Here is a 24,978-nt window from a genome sequence, read left to right as displayed (position 1 = left end):
TTGCTTTCCACTTTGCACTTCTCTGGTCTCCCCAAATGGTTCTCAGTGCTATGAAGAAAGGAAAGCCATTAACAATAAAGGCCAAGTAAGTATCTGTTGATGTACATGTATATGTTTGAAAGATAGAAAGATCCAGAATTGTCAGTTGAGTTTCACCGTTTTCCTTATGTATTTCTAAAAGATATTTTTGAGAAAATTTATTGTATTAGAGTAGAAACAGTTGAGTAAAATCCTAATGTGTAGGGTCCATGTGCAAATGTGAGGCATGGGTAAGGGAGAGAGATTATGTAAAAGCTGCCTTGGGGAGTTTGTTGAAGTGTAACTGGCAGGTTACGTAAGCATCACAGTGTAATGTCAAGAACATATTTCAAATAAAGTAGAATTGGATTCAGATCTTAGGTATCCACCTCATACTTAGTTGTTAGGGAGTTAAGCCAAGATCTAAATTCAGGGTTGTCTAACTTCAGGACTGACAATTAACTAATATGCTGTTTTCCATTCTGTGCTTATTAAGGGAAGTTATTGCATTTCCCTGAGCCTCATTTTATTCATGTATAGAATGAACTTGATAATACTTGCAGTGCAAGTATTTAAGGCATGAGTAAGGATGTTTGTAAAGCATTCAGCAGAAGCTTGCGCACTAAATAGGCAGGCTTATTACTATTAGTAAAATACTTTGTTTGCTTCCAAACAATAGCACCAACGAAAGAGATTTTGAAAGCATGTCTGAAACGCAGAGAAATTCGCTTATCTTTTGGTTTTAGAATATTGAATTCTTTTTATTTTGGCACAAAGTTTTCAGTGTTCTGTTTCTCTAGAATTTAGATAATTTTCCAAGTAAGTCATTTGTTAGTAATTACTTTCTTTCCCTCTATTGTCTTTTTGTTGTTGTTCAGAATGAGTTTTAATCAAAGAAGTAACAGAATTATACCTTCTTTGTCATTAACTTCCCTTCTGAAGAATTTGAGACTATCTGACAGTTGTGGTTAACTGCAACTGTTATACATTTAAGCCTTAGGTTTGCAGTTTCTAGAATGAAGTTGAGGAAGGCTGATTTTTTTTGTTAGAAGCCATAATAGAAATGAACTAGAGAAGTGGTTATTGGTTTTCATGTTGGCTGCAGAAATATTTGTTTAAGAGTATTTGTTGGTGTTGCTATAGAAACGTAGTTAAAACTACAGCAGGGAAAGCATCACAAATAAATCATTGATTTGGTTACCTGAATTGTTTTTCTTATGTTGGAGTTATTCATAATTGACTTCAAATGTTTTTGACTTTTTATTATTACCTGTTATACATATCCAGATATCATAAATTCAAAATACATCAGTATTGAGAATACTGATACTAATCATCTAAAATTTTGGTCACTGTTACTCCTTAGAGGTTTGGGAAAACAATTCCGCTAAGGCAAATCCAAATTTCCTGTTTGTGATGGTGATGGATTGTAATTTTAAAAATGTGTAGCTCCATGTATTTCAGGATAGTTTTGGTTCAGTTGGGGATTTTTCTTAATGAAATACATCGATTGGTATTTTTTTAAAAAGTTTTATTGATATTTTCTTGTACAAACTTACTATGAAGTTATACTGGCCATGCTGTCCATGTCAATAAAGCTAAAATTGTAGCTTTATTAAAAAGCTACAATTTGGATCAGGAGAAAATGGTTTGTTGGGGAAAATCTCTCTGCTTCTGGCTTTTATAGACTCTCTTGCTCAAAGGAAGAGCAGCTATCGAGTCAGTTACAACTTCAGTGGAAGATGTCTTGCAGCTGTGCCTTTTTGGTTTTGTTCCAGAGATAGTATTTGTGTGCACTGTCAGAATATCTTAAAGGCCCACCCTGGAAAGGATTCAACTCTATAAAAGGAGTTTTGTTTTATAACCTTTCACATATTCTTATGGGGTTCTGGTGGTGACGGTGGTCTTCATTGTCTTGTCTGTTAAACTGGCATTTTATTGAGACATAGCCTTCTCAGTTTGAGAATAGAAATTACAATTATAGTTACTGTGTCTCATAAAACACATTTAGCCAAGCCCTTGGCACACACTATGATTAAAACAAAACACCCCTCTCCAAACCTTGTGATTTCAGTGAGTTATTTTTTTTTTTTTAACTTCTTTTCTGCCTGTATAGTGATGTGAAGGTGGCATTTATTTGGTTCTATTCTTCTGGGTAATTTAATAGATAATGATTTACAAATCAGGTTGCTATATTAAAAGATAAATTATGTAGGGAATCCCAAACAGAGTTTGAAAAGTTTAAAACACCAGTGACTTTGTTGAAAATTATTCAGTTTAATCTGTTTTGAATCAATGCTAAGGGAATTATCATTGAATATATCCTAGGAGATTGACCGTATTTTCTCCCCAGATTTCCCTTTTCAGGCCCCCTCCCCCCAATACACACACAATGCACCAAAGTTCTGAAAGCTGTTTTGGATGGAGAACACTGCTTCGGATGCGCTCCCAGCTTCCTAGTTTCCTTACTCCCCTGCCTTTCCCAGCTCATGTGTATTTCCAATTATCTTCCCTTTGGTCTCCGGTGTAGGCGTTCCTCCTGCTGTCCCAGATTAAACCCTTCTCTTGTGGTTTTGATCCTTTTTCTTCCATCTTTTCTGAACTACCTGACATCCATTTTCCTTTTTCTCCTTTGTGTCTTGAACCTCTCCCTTTGTCTATCTCACCCAAAGCCTGGACCAAGCAAAACAACCAAAATATCTCCCATACATAAATGTCTTCCCGCAACCTTGTCTTCATTGTAGTTACTACTTCCCTTTTCTCTAGACTTTTCTTCTTCGCTAAGCTTGAGATTAATTTACACTTATCTCTTACCCTCCTCTCTTGAAACTTTTTTTTTTTGTAGCCAGTTGGCTTTTTCTGCCACCACTCAGTGAACTTGCTCTTTGAGGTTCCCAGGAAGCTTTTCATGACACCTTTAAAACCTTACAGGTAGTTTGGCTCTGTCATCCACTCCTCCCAGCTTCACTCTTCTCTCTTGCTGGTACTTTTCTTGGTTTGCTGCTTTTTTCCCCCTCTTATGATGAACATTCCCAGTCTCCTTTATAAGTTCCTTGCTCACTGTGTGGGGATTTCTTATGGGCATTTTTCTACTCTGTTTGCAAGGGATATCATCAACTTTCATAGGTTCAAATAACACTCCTTGATGAATTAGTTCCAAATCTTACCATGGAAACTCAGACTGTTGTTCAGACACACGTCTCCAGACATCCTGATGTTCCACCTGGATGTCACACAGTTACTTCAGTCCAAATGCATTAAAAGTAGAAGCCTGTGCTTCTTTCATCCCTGTTTCCTAACTCGTATGTGGAAATTCCTGTCTAGGATAATAGTACGATTATCTGACCTTTGACTGCCGGGAACCTGGGAACTTTGTTCTCCATTACTTCCACAATCCAATTCGCTGTCAGATCCTGTCCATTTTACCTCCTAAATATTTATTGACTCCATCTCTTCCTTTGCATCTTTGTTGCTCTGTCTTCGTCTAAATGTTGTTTCCTGGCTCACTGCAGCATCATCTTAACCACGTTTCTTTCATTGTGTAACTTGTTCTCATATTACTGCCAAAGTAATTCTTCAGAAATACAAAATTAATATTTTCCATTGCCTACAGGATAGAATTAACACATCTGAGCTTCGCATACGGATCACTCATTATTTGGCTGCCTCCCTTGTCCCATTTCCTCCACTCCCCCACCCTGTGTTCCAGGCAGACGAGGTACTTACCGTTCTCTGCAACAGATTTATCTTTCATGATTCTGTGCCCTTCACTTACTGTTCCCATGGTGAGGAGTATGCTTCTACCCTCTGACAATTGGCCCAGTAAGCTCCTTCTTATCCATCAAGGTCAGCTCAGATGTCATGCTGGGAAGCATTCTTCCCTCATCAAGTCAGTTGCTGTTGAATGGTTCACGCCTGTGTTCCAGCTCTCATGCTCTTTATAGCACAGTTATTTATTGAAGTATACTGCTCTTCTTGCACGGCCGGAGGTAAGCTTTACGCAGGTCTTTATCCTCAGCAGCTATCAGTAAGCAAAGAGCAATTCCTCATTGGATGACGGGATCATAGCAAAACCCCAAAATACAGAATTGAAATCCAGATCTCATAGGCAAAGATAATGGTGAATATTCTGGCTTCGTGTTGGACAGTCTTTATTTTTTTGGATGGGTGGGGGCTGTGGATTGAGAAAATAACTTAGGGTTTTCTTTTATAATTGAAGTTTGGAGAGTTAGGTTTTAAAGGTGAAGCTACAGAAAGAAATGAATGGAGCTACAGTTCCAAAGCATGGAATTAATAAGCTTGTGAAGGGCTGGAAGCATACTGGGTTCTCCAACAAGTGCCCAAACCACACAGATGGCATGTACCTGACAGAAGGGAGACGGCGACGCTGGTGAAGTGAGGCCCGGCCCCAGGTGGGCTTGTACCTCCCAGGACATGTGACCTTGCACTGCCTGCTCCACGCACCTCACATTCCCCTGGCTTCTACCAGCCCCGGCAGGTGGAAGCTGTGCTCAACTGTATACAGCATGGTCTTTGACAAGGGCCTTGGTTGACATGCTTGCTGTGTATATGGTTCCAGTAGGGCCTCTTGGATAGTGGGGGCCCTTTTAAAGGAAAGGAGAGAAAATGAAGGGAAATTATGGAGGGTGGATTAGGGTGGGGAAAACAGTTTTCCCTTTACAAATTGAGGGGGAAAAAAATTAGGTTGGTGGAAAAATAATTGCGGTTTTTGCAATTATTTTTAACCTTTTAAACCGCAATTACTTTTGCACCAGCTTAATCAGATAAATAGAATTGGTAGGCCATCACTATATGTTAATGTTTGATTTTTAAAAATAAAGTTACACATGATGATACATTCAACCTTTTTTAGGGGAAAAAATCTAGATGAGTTTTTGACCATTGAAATTCTATGTTTAATAGAAACTTATGTTCATTTAACGTTTTGCACTTGACCAGTGGCTATGGTGGCGATTCTCCTGTAATCCTCAAACAGTTCCATGGCACAGGCAAGTGATCTGCTGGTGCCTTCATTTTACAGACTTCATTAGCTAAGTGGCAGTATGGGGATACAGCCTGACTGTTTGAGTATGAATTTAATGTTCTTTCAGATTGGGGGAGTAGATAACTTCTTGGCAATGATGTCTTTACTTTTGGAAACATAATTTTGGGGGTATTGGGAGGGTATAGGTTTTTTACTTAGTTCAGAGGGTGGGACAGAGCTGGTGAGCTTTCGAGGTCTGCTGGATGCCTTGTCTCAGGGCTCTTTGTTCCTTCTGGCCCTTGGACAGCCATAAAGGGCATGTATTCCCTGTTCTCTCCTAAACGGTGTCTCCCCCCTTTTCTTCTCATCCAAGCAAGACAGTCTGCTTAAGGAAAGGTGATGGAATTAATAGTCAGAAGCTGATCTCCAGCCTGGGTTCTACTAATGACCTGTTGTGTAACCTGGACAAGTAACCTAATTTCTGGCCTCAGGTTCTCCATCTGGAAAAGGCCAGGGCTAGAGGTACATGCATGCTGAGATCCCTTTGGGCTCTAAATTGTTAATATTTTATAAAACCCCCATTTTGCTCAGTCCTGGGTAGGGTGTTGCACAAGTGCCAGTGACATCTTTGTGATAGGTGCTTTTATTTCTTTAATCCCTAAGGCAAGGTGGGTGTCGTTATCCCATTAGTAGTAGCACTTGTTCATTTAACATGAGAGCTGAGTGAGCCTGAGCACTGTCAGCCTGTAATGCTTCTTGACCTCCCCACAGGAGGTGTCCATTTCGCTTTGCCCTGCCCGTGCCTCTGTTATAGCCTTTATCGCATGTGGTGTAATTCTTTGTTTGTGTCTGTCTTGCCTGCTAGACTGTGAATTCCCTGAGGGCTGGTATGAGGAAAAAGCTTGGAGTGTGGTAAGGGCTTGGAACGGTGTCTGATGGAAAAGAGGAACTCAGCACCAGTTCCTTAGACATATGTGGAATGAAATGAATACATTTTAAACTAAACACTGGGTTTGCTTTACTGGGCTGAATATGTAACTCTAGTAGTGATGCTTTTGACTTTTGTAGTTATAAAAGAAAAAGGAGTTTTTAAGAGCTTTGTTCTAACACTTTTTAGATGGTTTCAAAACATTAACTTTTTGATTATAGATTCCCAGCCACCACAGCTTTATTTTTTTCCTTTCCCCATACCCACCCGCACTGTCTTTCTAAACCCCCTATAAAAATCCGGGGTCGTACAGTATGTTTCCTTCTCAGAGTTTCATAAATCTATAGTCTCACGTTACATTTTTAAAGATGGGGTGGGGAAAAAAACTTGACAAATGACTCATTAGCAGTTTTGCAAATGTTTCTGGATTTAGAGCCTTAGAGAAGTTAGTGCAGTTTTTTCTTCTTCTTGCTGACATCAGATAGCAATGATTCTGTGAAATGTGGGCTGTTAGACAATTTTATAGACCAATTCAAGTTCATCCAGATTAGAAGAGTCATAAAACTTTTCTCCGTGTTCATTCAGACAGTATTATAGTCTTGCATGATGATTGGTAGATGGGAAGATTGGATTCTCTGTAAAATTAGTAGGATCAAAAGCAGGTTTTTCTGAGTACTTTTAAGGTTATTTTAGGGTTATGTCAGAAAATTCTGTGCACTTTTTTTCTGGTATGACAGTTGATGATTGCCTCTCAGGTTAGATGAATAAAGAAGGGAAGACAGAAAGGAACTGTTTTCCTCATTGTTTTTCTGCAACACTGGTAACTTTATTTTCTGCACAGAATCTGGTTTTGGAGCGCTGAGTGACCCATCAGATTATTAGGTCCTTTATATCTTATTTAATTCCATTCTTTGTCCCCATAAAACAGAAGGTAGGACGATTTTAGAAAGTCAAGAAATTATACTGGTTTTAAGATAGAATTCTAATTATACACAAACTCACATATACAAATATAGGAAAAATCTCCCCATACTAACCCCAACCAATTCCCTTGAATACTTCAAAAATAGTTTTCTGAGGACAAACTTCAAATTTCCCTTTTTAGTGGAATAATGACACAGTGTCAAAACATGGTTATTTGGGATCTACCCAAGACAGATGTAATAGATATAACTTAATATTAACAACTTTTTGTATGAAGACATTTGTGGATGTTTCAACTAGCATATTTTGTGTATTTTAATGCGTTTGAATATCTTACTAGAAATGAATAATTCAAATGACACCGGACCTGGTTTGTATACTTCTCTGCCAGTAACCCACTGAGTAATCTTATGCAAGTTATTTCACTTCTTTGGGTTTAGTTTATTCATCTGGAAAGCGGGGGTATTAAAATAGAGATAATACAGCATTGATGGAAAAGTGCATTGACTTTGGAAGGCAGCTATGCTCACCACTATACCACCAACACCAGTAGCACTGGTTTTGAAGACAGACCAAATTGGTATAAATTTTGGGTATACCATTTACTGGATATATGACTTTGGAAACTCATTTAAGTTCTCTGGGTTATCTTTTTATCCACTGGATTGATGGTTTATTCTGTTTCCAAATCAGAGTGCCGCAAAACTCTATCTTAATTCTCTTAACCTTTGTTTGGACCATAAGATTCAGATGGCTTATTATCAGGATCTTTTATATTTGAAGCCAGCAGAGGAGCTCGAGCAGTAGCATTGGGTTCCTTACTTAAGAAAGTAGGTGCCTTAGTCTGCTTGGGCTGCTGTAACAAAATACTGGAGACTGGGTGGCTTAAACAACAAATTTATTTTCTCACAGTTCTGGAGTCCGGAAGTCCAAGATCAAGGTGCCAGCCTGGTCAGTTTTGGGTGAGGGCATCCTTCCTGGCTTGTAGATGGCTGCCTTCTCTCTTTGTCCTCACATGACAAGGTGAGAGAGAAAGAGCAAGCTGTCTGGTGTCTTATCTTATACGGGGTACCAATTCCATCATGATGGCCCCCACCTTTATGACCTCATCTGAATCTGTTTATCTCCCATAGGTTCCATCTCCAAATACCATCATATTGGGGGGTTAGTGCTTCAACATACAAATTTGGAGGGGGGCACAGAACTCAGCCCATAGCAGTCGGGGAGTTAAGAGGGCAGGAGGCACAGGGCTGGTGAAAGATACCTGGGATGGATTGTAGAGATTTACCAATGTCCACTTCACTGGATCCAGTATTATGTCAGTAGTTCAGAGACTTTTGGATTCCATGAAGCAACACATTTCAGAAAGAGGTTTGGAGCCAATATTTTTCCAAGTAAATATATTGAAATAAATCTGCCATGCATTGTGGTATTTATCAAAAAATACATTTAACGTTTAAAAAGCAGGAAGAACATAATCTAAATAAAATGTGATACTTTGAGTTGAATAAAATTGGCTCTACCGAAAAACTTACAAAGTTTTTGTGGTTAGTGAAGTTTACTTTCATGATCTAAAATTGCCTTAAAAAAAGTTTTATATTTATTCATTTTTGACAGAGATTAATCTCTTCCGAGCTGCTACTGAAACGTATTTTCACTAAGTTCCCATAAAGCAAATCTTACCCTTTCTCTACTACCGTGTTTCCCCGAAAATAAGACCTAGCTGGACAATCAACTCTAATGCGTCTTTTGGAGCAAAAATTAATATAAGACCCGGTACTATGTCATATCATATCATATCATATCATATCATATCATATCATATCATATCATATCATATCATATCATATCATATCATATCATATCATATATTATACCGGGCCTTATATTATATAAGACCTGGTCTTATATTATAGTAAAATAAGACTGGGTCTTATATTAATTTTTGCTCTAAAAGACGCATTAAAGCTGATTGTCCGGCTAGGTCTTATTTTTGGGGAAACATGGTAGTTGGTACAAGTGACTTCTAGTTTATTTAGCTATAAAGTGTTTTCTTTGTAATTAAAAAAGATTTACCTTTTTTCTTTCTTTCTTTTTTTTTTTCCCTAAAGACTTTGCTGTAGGTGAATGTGAATATATAATATTCATTGACTTAGGACCTGCACCATAGGAGAGCAATGTGGTATCAGGGTGAAGTTGTAAAAATGCATACCTAGATCCAGAGTCTGTCTTTGTCCTGATTTCTTAATATAAATATCTACATTGGGAAAAACAAAACAACAACCAGAATTTAAGTTGTGGAAATGTAAAGGGAGTGGGGGTTAGTATTGTAGAATTGAGGGGGAGTAGTTGTTTCACAGATCTCTAACCTGATTCTTAAAAAATGTATGTATTTTCCTTTAGTGACTTCACATTTACTTTGTTTCCCAATCTATTTGTATTCATATGAAGATGGATATAGGATTGCGTTCTAAGTTTAAGGTTGACAACATAATAAAACAGGGATTTGTAACTATATGACAGCACCTATAAATCTACCTTAACATGAGCCTCCATTTTTAAATACAATGAATCAAAATAAATATGTTTAAATAGTGAAAACTGGACTGTATATTTGCAAGGTTTTTCTATATCTGGAAGTGTTTATATCAGTTTGCAGTGGTTTATAAATAAAAATAATTGGACCATACGAGTATTTGTATACATTACATTTTGGTGTCTGCTTAGAGGGGAATAAAATGATAAAAATAAAAACAAAGTTGAGGGGAGGTGACCCAAAGCAAAGCAAAAATCATACCCACAAAAACTGAGAAAAAATTCTCAGCAATAGTAGAATTATAAATATTTTTATAGAATTACAGTTGTGTCATTGCAACTTTTCTTTATGTGAGCTTTCTTCACTTAGTGGGAAGAGTAGGCAGCAGGAAGATGCCTTTTTTCTGTGACCCATGTGAATTTTCTAGCTGAGGAATGAAGTAACTTGGAATCAAGCTGTGCTCTTATACTGAACACGCCTTTCACCAGCAGGGTCGGGCCTGGGTGGGGCTGGTCTTGCTCATTAAGCTTTTGCAAACTAGATTTCCATCCGCTTTCCACAGCCTTTACTGACACTGAAGACCAGTCAGCGGGATCCATGTGCTTAAAAACTGCGTATGTATTTCAAGGGGGAGATTTTTAGTAAATTTCTATTGTAGCAGTTGGGTTTTATGGTACATGCCTGATTGTTTTGTTTTTGAAGGAAGTTTGCCTCTGAGAGTGTCAGTATTCAGGCTGTTGAGAATTTGGAAAATGCTAATGTAACGGAGTAGATGGTATCTGGGTAGGTACACTGATTGGCAAAGGAATATGTTGTTATATTTGAACCAGGCCCTGGGAGAAGAAATATTTTGTGTGTGTCATCAGAGTTTTAGGCCACTTGTTTGCATTTTTCTGGGAAAATGTTGAATTTTGTCAGGTTATCTTCAACATAATTTCCTTTTCAGGTTTGCCATGTAAGAATAATGAAGCTGGTTGCTTTGTTTTATATTGTTCTGCTGTTTTACTATTGATTTATTCAGTGGTAAATACACTCTATGAAAGTTACTTATTCCTAAATCACAGTGAAGACTTTGTAAGGTTAATAATGTTCAGTTATTTTTTTGTAACATGTTAAAGGATGACAGATCTGAATTTAATTAATTTATATGATGCTTCATTTTCATGCTAGCTTGATTGATTAAAAGGAGTTGTACTATGGCTGGAAGAGATTTGAATTCCCATATTTTAACACCTGCAAATTAGTGGCCCTTAACAGTTATCAAAAATTATATATTGTTTTGATGTTGTCACACTCAACCTTATTGGTTGAATAAGAATAGGTCTCAGCATCTTCTTTTATTGAATGTTCAATCTGTTGTCACATTGAAGACACGTGAAAACTCACCCCGTTGCCCAGATGCTGACTTAGAAAATACTGTCTTCATGTATTTTCCTGATACAGTCTACCAGTCTAACAAACCTGCTTTCAAAAAGAACCTTGTTTTGATGCTACTTTCTAACAAAACGAAAAGTAGTGCTGCTGTGATCTTCAGATGATCTGTGCAAGTTCCTTCTTTATTGCTGACACTGCAGGGAAGGTTCTCCTACCACTGAAGTAATTACCAGGTGTTTTTCGGGGGTGCATGTGTACTTGGGAAGTTTAAGTTTTCTGTTGTTAGGCCCAACCTAGAATTGTCTCTTTAAATTATTGGCAACTTGGGTGTGGGAATAAATAATAGTGGTGGAGGTGATGCTGATAATTTGGACAGCCCATCCTAGGGTCCCCCTCCCCCATCTCCTCTGTAGTCCTCCTGTACACATTATATGATGTATTGATGGCAAATAGTTTGATATCACAGCTGGATCACAATGAAAGTTGGAAAAGGAAAGGTTAAATTTTGACACTGAGTTTACTTGATTTTTTTGGTGGACTCTGAAATTGAATGCCTGGCATATTCCCCAGCAGGAACCGCTACCAAATCATGTTTACAGATGTTTGAATTTTGAGAATCTTACCTCCAAAGCAAGAAATATATTCAGTTGAAATAAAAACTTGTCCTAGCCAGCACCACCTAAAAACTAGTCATTTGAAGCTCTTACTAAGTCAAGTAGTTTTGAACTAAACTAATGCTCAGAGTAGAAATACTTTTAAAGAAAAAAGGTTTTAAGCATTCCAAATGGCATGTCTGTAATTCCACTGCAGTTACAGCTTTCCCACCTGGGGAAAGTTGCTTTTCTCATGCCAGGTTTGGAGGGTCCATATGCTAACAGTCTACATACCTTCTGCTGACCAGCCAGAGGTTCGGCGTCAACATTTGGATGTGCTTACCTCAGCTAGAAAAGGCATTCAGTTTACGATCTCATATTTTAAGAACAGATGCTATGCATTGGCATAACTCTCTGGTAGTGCTGTAAATATTTAAAATGGCAGAAGAGCTAATGGCCAAAATTTAAAGAGTGCATTAATATTTTCTGACAAGGTTTAGGCCATGTCTGCCTGTCGACTGCAGTGTTCCAAAGCTTACTTACGGAGAAGAGGATTTGAAAGTGTGACATCAGTGTAGGCTTCAGCTTGGTGGCCTTGTCATACTATGGGAGTTGATTGACTTTGACAAGCTTTTGTCTTATGACCTATTAAAATGCAGCGTCTGCAGCCCCTGCCTTTCTCCTGCGCAGTTAACCTTGGTGGATTTGTCGTTAGCTTATTTGGGAACAGCCTCCTGAATCACTGTTAGTTTTGAGCTAAAGAATTTAGAGTTTGATTCCCACAGAACTAGTATTAGACTGGTTGTAGATTACCCCTTGATACCAAGTGCTTTTTATGATGGGGCTGGGGAAGGATCCGATACAGAAGTAACTGTGGGATGAGCTCAGAAAACGTGGCATCTGTTATGATCATGAGAGATTGTTGGTGTCGGCTTCGCTCTGTTTTGAGTCTGGTTATGGTGTTGCTGGGAGAAATGGCACAGTGTATTTTTCTTTTGTGTAGAACATTATATGATGGTGGTCCAAATAAATGTTCCCAGAATCACAAAATACATTCATGGAGAAGCCACCGGATGCATACTACCGCACCAGGAACGTGGAGTTCCTCATTTGCACAGAAGTTTCACCCTCTTCATGTGGGAGCAGATGTGGGGCAGGGAAAAGGTGTGGACAGGAAACGTGACATCCTTGTGTTTATCGGGTCAATTTTGTTCCTGCTTTTGCCTGTAAATGAGGAAGAAGCTACTGACAGAGGTTTGGGGATGTTTATGTATGACCAGCTTAGAAATTTAATAAGAATCTTCCCATTTTGTTCTACTCTCCTTTTAAAAAGTTCCTCAACTTTCAGAGAAACCTATTTCCAAGTGCCCTGTTCCCCCTTTCCCGACAGAAAATAGGAATAATCTTTTTGGCCTAACTGCATATGTACCATTATTATTGTTAGCAAAAGACACCTCATTGTTTCAGCTCCATACTGAAGGAAAAAGAATAAAAAAACTAGCAAGGTTTCCTGAGGAACTGTATGTGTTTTTGAAATTTGTTTCTAGTTTTCTATTTTGATTTTTTTTTTATATTCCCATATAAGTGCAATCATATGGTATTTCTGTTTCTGTCTGACTTACATGTACTTTTCTAATGAAGAATTGATACACTTCTTACAAAAGATACCTGGCTGCTCTAAAAGCTTGGGTTCCTTTTCCTACTTAGGAGCGCAGTCTGTACAGGGTCAGGATAGGCTTGCTCAATTAGAGGCTAGCAGAAATTCATTTCTTTGAGGATGTAGCGACAATCTTAAACGTTATAGTATACCAGGAAATCCATTTTATTTTACACTATCTTAATGCTACTGCTGACCTGGAAGGCTTTTGCCCCCACACTGTCCATTTATGCGGCCAGAGCTGTGTGACAGGGCTTATCGCATTTGCATTGTCTCCGAGGAAGCAGACCAACCAAGCTGGGTTCATGTTATGTATTAGATATTTTAATGCATAGATATGGTCCTCTTAATAGAGTATTTAAATGCTTCAGTTTGTACAAAGTTCTGCTCAGTGAAAACTTTGTCTCCTATATATGTACCTCTGTACCTCATCTACCTAATGTCATCCACCATTTCCCATAATTACTGTTTTTATTCTTCTATGTCCTTCCCTACTTTCTTTATACTTATATAGGCAAATGTGTGCATATGTATATAAATTCCATGTTTCCCCGAAAATAAGACCTAGCAGGACCATCAGCTCTAATGCATCTTTTGGAGCAAAAATTAATATAAGACCCGGTCTTATTTTACTATAATATAAGACTGGGTATAATATAATATAATATAATATAATATAATATAATATAATATAATACTGGTTCTTATATTAATTTTTGCTCCAAAAAACACAGTAAAGCTGATGGTTCAGCTAGGTCTTATTTTCGGGGGAACACAGTATTTATACCTCCCACACACTTTGCTTTCAACCTATAAGATAGTATATCATATGTGCTATCTGAATCTTGCTTTCGTACTTAACAGTATAAGTTAGAGGTAATTCTGAAAATGAGGAAACCTTTCTCATTTTCTTCTTTATAGCTGCATAGTATTCTGTTTTGTGAATGTAGTATAGTGTCTCCTGTTGATGGACATTGATCTTTTGCTGTTACAAACAATGTTATAGTGAATCATGGGTACATAATTATTTCCTATGTGCAAGTGTATCTGTAGGATTTATTCCCACAAGCAGGATTACTGATTTAGAGTGTGCACACATTTGGAATTTTGATAACTGTTGGCAAATGGACTTCCACTGGGTCTGTACCAATTTACTGTCCTCCTGCAATTATATGAGAATGCCTCTGTTCCCATAGCCATGCTCAATGATTATATGATTAAGCTTTTGGATTTTTCCATTCTGAACTTCTAGCTTGTATTTCTTTTACTATGAATGTGGTGAGCATTTTTTCATGTTTATGTGTCCCTTGTGTTTGTTTTCCTGTTAACTCTATATTCATCCTTTAGCCGCCCTTTTTTTTTTTTTCCTACTGGGAAGTTGGTCAACCTGGACAATTGAAAAATGAAATTTGTTTTGCATTTTTGATGTTGAAGAAATTTATAACCAGTACTATTTTATTTGGCTTTTTATTCAAGTTACTTGAATTTAGCTAGAGAGCGAATATGCCTCTAGCAAATACATTGAGAATGAAAATTCAGTCTTCTTTAAAAAGCATGGTGCCTATTTGTGTGTTACGGATGTTTAGTGTCTCCCATGGAGGACCATTGTGTGACTTCCTGAAAGATGACAGTGGTAGTTTCTAAGAAAACTGTGTCAGCTTTTCAAACTAGTAGTAATTTCTGAATATAAATTTCCAAAATTTCTGAATTAGTGATGAGTTCTTTGAACTTATATCAGTGCCAATCTTACTACTTCTGTTCCCCACTAGACTGAGAGCAGGATTCTTTCCTCTGTATTGCTGGTGTGTGGTACATATGCTATGAAAGTGCTCAGGAAACATTTGTTTTGAAAAAAGGGGCTAAGATACTGATACAACCCACATCCTAAAGGTAAGAACATGTTATTAATGATTATAAAGCCACAAGTGGTAGTAATACTTTATTGATTTTTATTTTTTTCAACAAATAATGAACTGCCAAGCTTTATGCTATGTGCTGGTTATACAATACTGAAGTTGTTTGGTCTTGGTGACAGTATTGCATAAGCTCTCTGGAGCTGGACGGCCTCGGTTCGAATCCTGGATCTTCCATTTATTGGTTGTGTGGCTTTGTGCAAGTTATGTATCCTCTTTTTACCTTCTTTATCTATAACATGGGAGTAATTTTAGTTCCTACCTCAAAGCGATGTGCAGATGAAAAAAATTGCTATATGCAAAGTCTCTAGAATGGTACTCAACAAATAGCTGTTATTATTTATTGTTACGTATTATTTCGCTGTTATTATTTATTGTTGTATATTATTGAGGTGACAGAGACATGCAGAACCCTTCCAGCTCTTCATCAGTCATGTACACTGAGTTGTTGTGTGGTCAGAAATACTGATGCACAGAATTTACTCAAATCCCTTCTCCCAAATAGTTGTGATTACTATTTCTATTTATTATAATTAGTGAAAAAAACAGACATAGTTAATTTTTTCACAGAATCCTTATTTGATGACAAATTTATTATGGTGGTGACACCATTTATTATGAATTTATTATATATCAGGCACTGTATACATATCTAATTTAATCCTTAGAGCCATCAGTGAGTATGTATTATAGCCCTGTTTTGCTTATGGGGAAACAAACTCAAGCTGGATAACTTGTTCCTGTTACATGGCTAGTGAGAGACAGAGCTGGAGTTCTAATCCCGGGGTTTGGTTCCCAGACTTGAGCTCCGAAGCGCCATGTTATTTTATCCAAAGGTTAGTTAGCTTCACACAGAAAGCTCTGGCCACTGCAAAATGTGGGGCCCCATTTGGGAGAAGGGATTTGAGTAAATTCTGTTCATCAGTGTTTCTGACCACACAGCTCAGTGTACATGACTGATGAAGAGCTGGAAGGGTTCTGCATGTCTCTGTCACCTCAATTAGTGTGCTGTTGGAGTGCCCAACGTGACCAGGTTTATGTGCATTTTGACTTTGAGAGTAATGTTGTCCAATATTGGGGTCCTTAATGATTCATGCACGGCCTCTGGTTATGGAGCTCTCCCTTCAGGAAAGAGGATTCTGGGATGACCCTAGCTGCTCGTGGAAAAGACTTTGCCTGGCACAGATTTCCTCTTGACCTAATTCTTAATGGGAGCAGCAGGGACTTGCTTTGAACAAATAAGATTGTTAGCACTTATCTTGGGAATTACTGGAATTAGACTTTATTGAAAGCTGTGCCTTGATTTTTATACATTGTCCTCTCCAGTTTATGAAGGGAATCTTACGTTTTGATGAACTCAAAGATTTTCTGTTTGTTTCATTTTTAAGAGTCATTAGAATAAAAAAATAATTGTTTATCTCACTCATATTAACTGAGACAATAAGTTTTTAAAAATTGAGCATCTGGGAAAAATTAGAACGTTTTGACAACCACGGCTGTTAGGTATGAGAGCCATAAAACCCAGTGGGAAATAATAATTACCTGAGATAGTTCTATATGTGCTCCCAGTTTCTTGGGGCTTATTTTCTAATGCTTGCCTCAGAATACAATACGCAGGGGCTAATAGTGGCTGCAAGTAACGGAAACGCCTAGCTCGATTGTTTGAACCATAGGGGATATATTGTCTCACGTAACAGAAAGTTTGAACGTAGGACTGGCCATGTGTGGCCTGCTCAAGGGGCTGGTCCTCTTCTCTGTCATACTCTTTCAGTGCCCTCTGTGGTGTCTCTCCTTTTCCTCAGGCTTTCTTCCCTCAAGGATTATTCAAGGTAGCAACAGCATTTCTAGGAGTCATGGAAACAGTGCTCAGAGGCAGAAGAGGGGCCTTCTCTTCCTTGTGACTCTTCTAAGAGGGAGGAATCTTTCCCCGGAAGCCTACCAACAGACTCTCTGCATGTCTTCTTGGCATGGGGAGGGCAATGACATAATTGCCCTAGACCAGGAGAAGCTACCCTGGAGCCCAGCCTGGAGCCAGCCTCCATTGGCACGCATATGGAAGAGAGAGAAAAACTGAACAAAATTTGGGTTTTCTTAAAAAATGAGAAAGGATGGAGGAAACACATGCTCTGAATGTAACCTGATCCTGCCTAGACTTAAACTAGCAAAGGACTGTAGTTCGTATCTTTTGTATGAGTTGTTTTAATTTAAAACAGATGCTAGCTTATGTCTTTATAGAAATAGTTCTTTCTCTCTTATAGGTCTTTTATCCCTTAAAAAACAACAACAACAAAAAACAACAAAAAAACTCTAAACAAGTGATACAGTGTGTTGTTACAAAGGTAACTAGGGTGGGCGACATTGGTTATTTCAAAACGAACTCTAGTTTATAGTATTTCTAGACCTTCTAACATTTAAGATAAATAAACCTACTAGGGAGAGGAATTACAGTCTGCTCTAAGTGGGCCTGTTTTTGTTATTCCTTCTCCCTCTCCAGATATTTCTTTTTCCTCTTTCCTCCCTTTCGTCCTCCTCCTTGCCCCTCCTCCCCGCCTTTTACTTGCGGGATGTATTTGAGAAGCATCACTCTTTTGTCCCAAGTGGAGTTAAGTGGCTGCTCGCTCCATCTTTCCTATTAGATATTTTGGTTGCCGTATTTGTTTTTCTCATTTAATGCTTTAAGGAAAGGTAGCAGGGTATTAAAAGACCTTCTCTTGGGCGACAGGCTATTTGGGGAGAAGAGCATAAGCAGGCACTTGTGGGCACTAGCAAGTTGCTCTGTATACCCTGTGCCCAGTCACAACAGATGTGAACAAGTTTGTCGGACCTAAAAAATGACCCAATTGGAACTGTGCACTTATTGCTAATATATTTTTTTAAGGTTTGTTATTTGTCACACCATTTTGTTTATGTCTTTCTCCAAGTTCAAAGAACAGCTTCTCTATCCCCTCACTACCATTTTTTTGAAGTTTAGAAATGCGTGCTTTCTCATTTTGTAACTCTTGAGCCTGAAGTAATGAATGGACTCAGCGCTGTGTGTAGAAGTCAAAGATCTCTTACTGCTCGTGATCTCAGCCAAGGATGGGAGCCACTCACCTGGCAGCGGCACCCACCCTGTTTCCTGCTCAGGGATTTTGTTAAAAGTAAGGGCTCCTAGAGTAGCCCTGGTTTTCTCAAGGTCTTAAGGAAACATCTGGACTGAATAATAAGTGTGAACCCTTGTTTGAAGTTCTTTGTATGAGTGAGTGTCTAGGGTTGTGTATCTGCTTTGCTTTGCTTGCTGTAGAATTCCCATAAAGAGCCAGTGTGTTCGGGAGCATAATATTATAGGGTAGGCAGGTTAGGCTAGTGATAGAGATAGCACCTTGGAATTGACCGTCTTTTTTAAACATTAGGAAAAAGAACGGTTTCACATAACACAGCTCCTTACCTAACAGTGCTGATTCTCTGTTGATGATGGTTTTCTGCTCGGTTGCGTGTTAAATGACTCATGCATTTTCTCATGGAGCTGTTACAATAATGAACACTTTTGTCAACCCAGATGGAGCATGCCAACATGGTAATTGTGTCAAAACCACATGCTTGTCTAATGGGCTAGCTGTTCACAGCAATGTTCTTTTGGGTTGATGATAAGTAGAAAGGTCTTTACTTAGTATGTTATATAACTTACTAATGATGGATTTTAGGTATTTGTAATGAAAGCTTAGTGGAATGAGTGTTGCTAATGCTTGGGAAACCACAGTCCTGGTTTTGTCTTCACCTGTCTAGCTTTGTGATCTCAGGCAAATCTAGTCTTTCTGAGCCTGTTTCCGTGTTGATAAGATAAAATAAGGGTATTAGACTAGATAATTTCACAACACTCATTAAGTAAATATTTATCGGCTGTTTCTTATGTGCCAGCCTAGATGCTGGGAACATAGCAGTGAAGAAAAGAAAGATCCCAGCCCTCTGGGGCTTTCATTTTAGTGGGAGGGATTGTGTTCCACTGCAGGAGTTGCCATTTTAGTGGGCGATGGCGTTCAAAGGCTTATGCATTTTTGAAACTTGCAGAGTTACAGGCATGATAATTATGGTGACTGGATGTGCTGTAATCATGTTTTCTTGATGATGGTGGTAATTCGTTCAAGAAACCATTTTGTCAACGAAGAAGGTAATGTTTAGGTTGGAGCTTTGTTGATCTCTCAAAACTATTTTAAGAATGTACTTATTTACATATAATTACATCCATCCTTATTGTTGACTATTTACAATCTAATTAGCCATTTCCATTTTTTTTAAAATCTTGTAACTTCTGTTTGGATGCAGTACTGCTAGCTCTGAGGTTCCTTTTTTGTAGTTGTTATTAAATGTATTGCGGTAACATTGGTTAGTATCACAAATTTCAGGTGTACAACGTTGCAATTCCGTGTCTGTGTACTCTAATGTGTGCGCACCACATCTCTGAATTCTTAGAACTTACCTGTTGTAAATACAGCGGTGACTGAAGAGGACGCCTTAGTGAGGCTTCATGGCTTTGTCTCTGGATTAGCACCTTGTCTTTAGTTTTTGTCCATTAGCTCAGTTTTGATTACCTGGCCACATAACAACCTTCAGATACACGATTTTACTTGTGATGGGAACTCATCTGTAAATTTCTTATTTTGGGGAGGGGAAGGGCTAATTATAGTAAATGACAGAATACATCCATGTTGTTCTTTCGTCATTTTCACACACTGGCATGAATCTTCTTTGAGCACCAAGCCAAGGGCTCTGGTTGATTCGATTGTTGACGGATGAGGGAAGAGTTGTGATTGCATTATGAACTACATGTGAAAACAGGTGTATATAGCTGTGTGGTCCTCCGTTTACTAAATGGCTTAGTCAGGTAACTTCTGCTCCTCTGCTTAGTACCTGCAAAATGGGGATAATGCAACCGTGTAGGATGTTTTGAGAAGCAGAACTTATGTGTAAATGTCTGACACAGTAAGTAGTAATAGCTCTTATGATTAAAATACAATTATTAATACTTTTAATATGATAATTCAAACTTTTGTTTTATATTTTATTGCTTATAAAAATACTTTGACCAGAAATCAGGTTTCGTTGCTTGGTCTCCAGATTATTTCTCACAGCCAAAGTAATTAGACAGCTGCCAGTTACCTTGGTTAGCTTAGACAAATACAATGTTTTTGTTTTAATTTTTACAAGGGAACTGATTCAGCTCTCCAAAATGTAGTTAGAGGGTATATGCTACAAATCAACTTTGGTCATTTCATTATTAACGTAAAGAATATTCTCCACTTAAGTGGTACATGGAAAATAGTACCATCACGAAGGAAAAAATAGTTTTCTGCACAGTATGGAGCCAGTTCAAATACTTATGTAAGGGTCCTATTGGCAGACATATTTTCGAATTTTAAATGCCTAATAATGGGGCAGCCACTATGAAAAACAGTGTGGAGATTCCTCAAAAAAATTAAAAATAGAACTACCATATGAACCAGCAATTCCACTTCTGAGTATTTGTTGGTAGAAAATGAAAACACTAATTCAAAAAGATATATGCACCCCCATGTTCAATGCAGCATTGTTTACAATAGCCGAAATATGGTAACAACCTAAGTGTCCATCGATGGATGAATGGATAGACAATGATATATGAATGTGATTCAGTCATAAAAAATGAAATCTTGCCATTTGTGACAAAATAGAATAACCTAAAGGGCATTATGCTAAATGAAATGTCAGACAGAGAAAGGCAAATAGCATATGATCTGTCTTATACTATGTGGAATCTTCAAAAAAAAAAGAAAAGCAAAAACCAAGCTCATAGGGGAGGGGTTGTGGGGTGGGAGAAATGGGTGAACTTTTTTTTAGTTTAACTAAGTTGAGGAAGAAAACTCAAAAGTTTATAAATGGCAACTGTATTTATCTGAGCTTTCATTTCAGACCTCAGAAGAAAAATCTCAGTAATAATATTAGTTTGGTATAATGACTTAACAAATTTTGTTTGCCTCATCTCTTCCTAAATGAAAGCAATGCTTTAATATTTTGATATAATTTCCCACAATATAGCAGGCTGATACCTATGCAGCCAGTCTGGCCTTATCTGTGACGTTTACATCCCAGTTTGACAAAAATACCATGTTTAAGTTTGGTGATCTGATATTACACACAGGTATAAGTTAAACACATCACTACAGATTTTTTTATTCTTTACCTCATTGGTTCTGTCATAGTACAGACCATCAACTTCTCATGCCTGGATATTGTACAGCCTCCCGGATGTCTTTCTATTTCAGTCTTTTCTCTCATCCTATACTTTACGGCTAAGTTCAGCTATGTGAAATGTGATTACATTACTACTCTACTTAAAGTGTTTGCATGACTTCTTATTGCCTTTAAATCAACCTCCAGAGCTTCCTTAGCACAATACATGAGAACCTTTAATGTTCTGGCTTCTGCTTACTACTTCTACTTTGTCATTACTAATTCACCTTCCTCCTCCCCTCCTACATCCCCCCACTCACAAGCTCCCACTTCATTTGTGTAATGCATTCTTTTTCAGTACTTGTGGTTTCCTATAGAAGGAACATGCTCATGCTTCCACATTTCCGGATGCCTGGCACATGCCTCTCCCATCCTGACTCCCTTGCCTGAGTAATGAGGACTCATTTTTAAGCACCTCAGATATCAACTTCTGCAGGAAGTCTTGCCTAATGATCCTCTTTCAATCTGGGCTAAGTTTTCGTCCTGTGATTTTTAAGCAACATGTACTTGACTTATCTGTACTCCCCCAACCCCTCAGCTCTTCAAAGACAGTCTTTATTCAGATGCCCAGTACTTGGCACATTGTAGGGGCCCATTAATTATAAGCTGAAGTGAATAACATTTTTAAAATTAGTTTTTATTCTTGAGATATCAGCCTTTTAAAGTTTACAATTCAGTGATTTTGAATATTAGTCACACGATTGTACAGCTATCACCACTGTGTTATTTTCATCACCCCAAAAAGAAACCCTGTGCCCATTAGCAGTCTTTCCCTGTTCTCTCCTCACAGCCCTTTGCAGCCCCTAATCTACATTGTGTTTGTGGATTTGCCTATTCTGGAAATTTCATATAAATCGGTTATACAACATAGCCTTTGTATCTGACTTATTTTACTTAGCAATGTTTTTTAGGTTGTTTGTGGCAGCATATGTTAGTACATCATTCCTTTTCATGACTTATAGTCTATTATATGGACATACCACATTTTGTTTATCCATTCACCAGCTATTAGGCATTTGGATTGTTTCCATTTTTTTTTATTATTACGAATAATGCGGTTATGAACATTCATTTCAAGTTTTTTGTGTGAACATGTTTTCATTCCTCTTGGGTGAATACCTAGGAGTGGAATTGCTGGGTCATGTGGTAACTTTGTTTAACTTTGAGGAATTGCCAAACTATTTTCCAGCCATTTTACATTCTTGCCAGCATTATTGAGAGTTCCAAATTTTCCATATCCTCACCAATACGTACTTGTTATAGCATTCTAGTATATGTGAAGTGGTAGTATCTCATGGTGGCTTTAATTTGCAATTCCCTAATGACTGATTAGATGTTGCACATTATTTCAAGTGCTTATTGGCCATTTGTGTATCTTCTTTGGAGAAATGTCTACTCAAATCCTTTGCTCATTTTTTACCTTTTTTTTTTGTTTGTTTTTGCTGAGTTGCAAACTTCTTTATATATTATGGGTACTAGACTTATCAAATAAATCATTTGCAAAAGGTAGTGAAAATATTTTAAGAAACAAGTACAATATTTACACATGCTACAATGTGGATGAACCTTGAAAACATTATGCTAAGTGAAAATGCCACATTTTGTATAATTCCATTTATTTGACATGTCCAGAATAAGCAAATCCATACATATTGAAAGTAAGTTAGTGGTTGCCAGGGGTTTGGGTTTGAGGGGTGGTTCAAGAATGGAGAGTAACTATTAATGGATACAGGGTTTCTTTTTGGAATGATGAAAATGTTCTAGAATTAGATAGTGGTGATGGTTGCATAGTCTTGTGAATGTACTCAAAACCATTAACTGTATAATTGAAAAAGGGTGAATTTTATGTTACGAGACTATTTCAATAAAGCTTTAAAATAAGTGTATTTTATTTTTTGAACCGTTCAAGTTTGGATCACTTTTGAAGATAGTTGGGAAATTTCCCAGTGGCCAGGGTGCCAGGCCTTTGAGCACTTTAATCATTGATAAGAGAGGAGAAAACGTATTGTCTCTGCCATTCCTGCCTATTATTTTTATGTCAGTGGTGCTGCTATGCTTTACAAGTCCCTCTTTGCTTGCGTAAAATGTAGACAGCCTGTTACTTTCAGATTTAATTTCAATTTTGTTTTCATAATTATGATAGAATCAATTATTAGATGATTTTTTTAACTCCTATAATATTTTCATTTGGTTCAGATCGGGGCCATTTTAAGATATAAGATATTTTCTTATAATCACATATTCAAAGAAAATCGTGTTTGAGGTTGGGTAGGGTGGAGTTTTGGAGTTTTGATCATAATTAGAGTACCTTTCCAGAAGACTGACTTTTGTATTGTAACAGTGACAATGAATTATGAGATTTAATGTGGGAACAAAAAAGAATACATTACAGATTTAATTTTCTTGCTATTAAACACCCAATATTTAACATTCATTTTTTTTTACAATACCTAACATTTTAGTTTTAATGTGTGAAATTACAGTGAATATGTCTCAGTACTTTCTAACATTATCAGTGACACTTTGTATTAAAGAGTAAGGGATACCAAGTATAGAGAAAAGTAATTTTCCTTAGAAAAATTGGATTTTGGGGGTGAATTATTGTTTATAGCTAGATGAAACCAAATAAAAGTAACCCCTCTTTCTAGCTCTCTTGATTTTAAGTGCTTTCTCTACAGAATCAGAATTAATTCCATTGTGATGCTAGTTTTGATTCTTTGATTCTAATAGAGAATTCTCAAAGTTAGAGAAGCAGTCTCCATTTTTCTGTTGTGCTTAGGAACTTTCTCTACAGGTATTTTCTCCCCATCATCTCTCTGCCACACCCCTTCCCATCCTTCCTTATCCTATCCCTTGCCTCCACACTAAACCTCGGAGAGTCTGTAAAATACCATTTGGTGATTTTGTTTTGTTTACAGTATAAGCTGTCACCATGACTACTGAAGTAGGCTCTGTGTCGGAAGTGAAGAAGGACTCTGACCAGTTAGGGGCAGATGCCACCAAGGAGAAACCTAAAGAAGCAGCAGAAAATCAGCAGAATCAGTCATCTGATCCAGAGGAGGAAAAAGGTTCCCAGCCATCTCCTCCAGCTGATCACAAAAGTAGTCCACGCCGCCGGAAGAGAGAAAAGGATCCATCTGAGAGCAGGGGAATTTCTCGATTCATCCCCCCGTGGCTTAAGAAGCAAAAGTCCTATACCTTAGTAGCGGCCAAAGATGGAGGGGATAAGAAAGAGCCTGCCCAGGCTGTTGTGGAAGAGCAGGTTTTAGATAAAGAGGAATCTCTTCCTGAAGAAGAAAGGCAGGCCAAGGGTGATGCTGAAGAAACAGCTCAGAGAAAACAACAGGTAATTAAGGTTGATGCCAAGGAAGAGGAACGTTCAGTAACCAGTCCTGAGACACAGGTATGTTTGAGAAGTGATTGTCTAGAAATGAAAGCTTGGTGTTGTAGCTGCTTTACAAAAAGGATTTGTTTGTTTTGAATCATTTCCAGGTTTCTTGTACTTAGATACTACTTTGGCTTACTATATCTGGGATATGGGTATTGGTATGGTTTACCGCAGCCGCCTTACTCTTTTAAAAATTTCCAAAATAATAAAGCAAAAAAAAAAAAAAAATCCACTATAAATGCACACCATAAAAAAATGTATATCTGTTCCTTTTTTATATATAGTTTTTATTTTTAATATATCTGTTCCTTTTAAGGTTAAACAGATACTCTCAAATACTGTCACCTCTCTTTTTAAACAGTATGTACTTTTATACCTGTTTGATTTGATTTATTTAAGTGTTCAGCAAGTAGGAAG

General features: G+C 37.7%; 1 protein-coding gene across 27 annotated transcripts in view; it reads left to right on the top strand.

The window, feature by feature from the left end:
• EPB41L2 (erythrocyte membrane protein band 4.1 like 2) overlaps positions 1-24,978 on the top strand; it is a 210,774-nt gene that overhangs the window by 77,153 nt on the left and 108,643 nt on the right. For 22 of the 27 annotated variants that reach the window (XM_074333571.1, XM_019729415.2, XM_074333585.1 and 19 more), the window contains one exon: positions 24,092-24,576. In XM_074333571.1, the coding sequence (XP_074189672.1) occupies positions 24,106-24,576 (471 nt within the window). In that variant the 5' untranslated portion in view covers positions 24,092-24,105. Of the gene's footprint in view, positions 1-7,765; positions 7,878-9,897; positions 10,005-24,091; positions 24,577-24,978 lie in introns of those variants that run through there. The other 5 variants (XM_074333579.1, XM_074333584.1, XM_074333574.1 and 2 more) reach the window with 2 other exon arrangements.

Source organism: Rhinolophus sinicus, linkage group LG05, assembly GCF_036562045.2.
Source record: "Rhinolophus sinicus isolate RSC01 linkage group LG05, ASM3656204v1, whole genome shotgun sequence".
Classification (NCBI taxonomy): Eukaryota; Metazoa; Chordata; class Mammalia; order Chiroptera; family Rhinolophidae; genus Rhinolophus; species Rhinolophus sinicus.
This window is presented reverse-complemented; position numbering and strand designations above follow the sequence as displayed.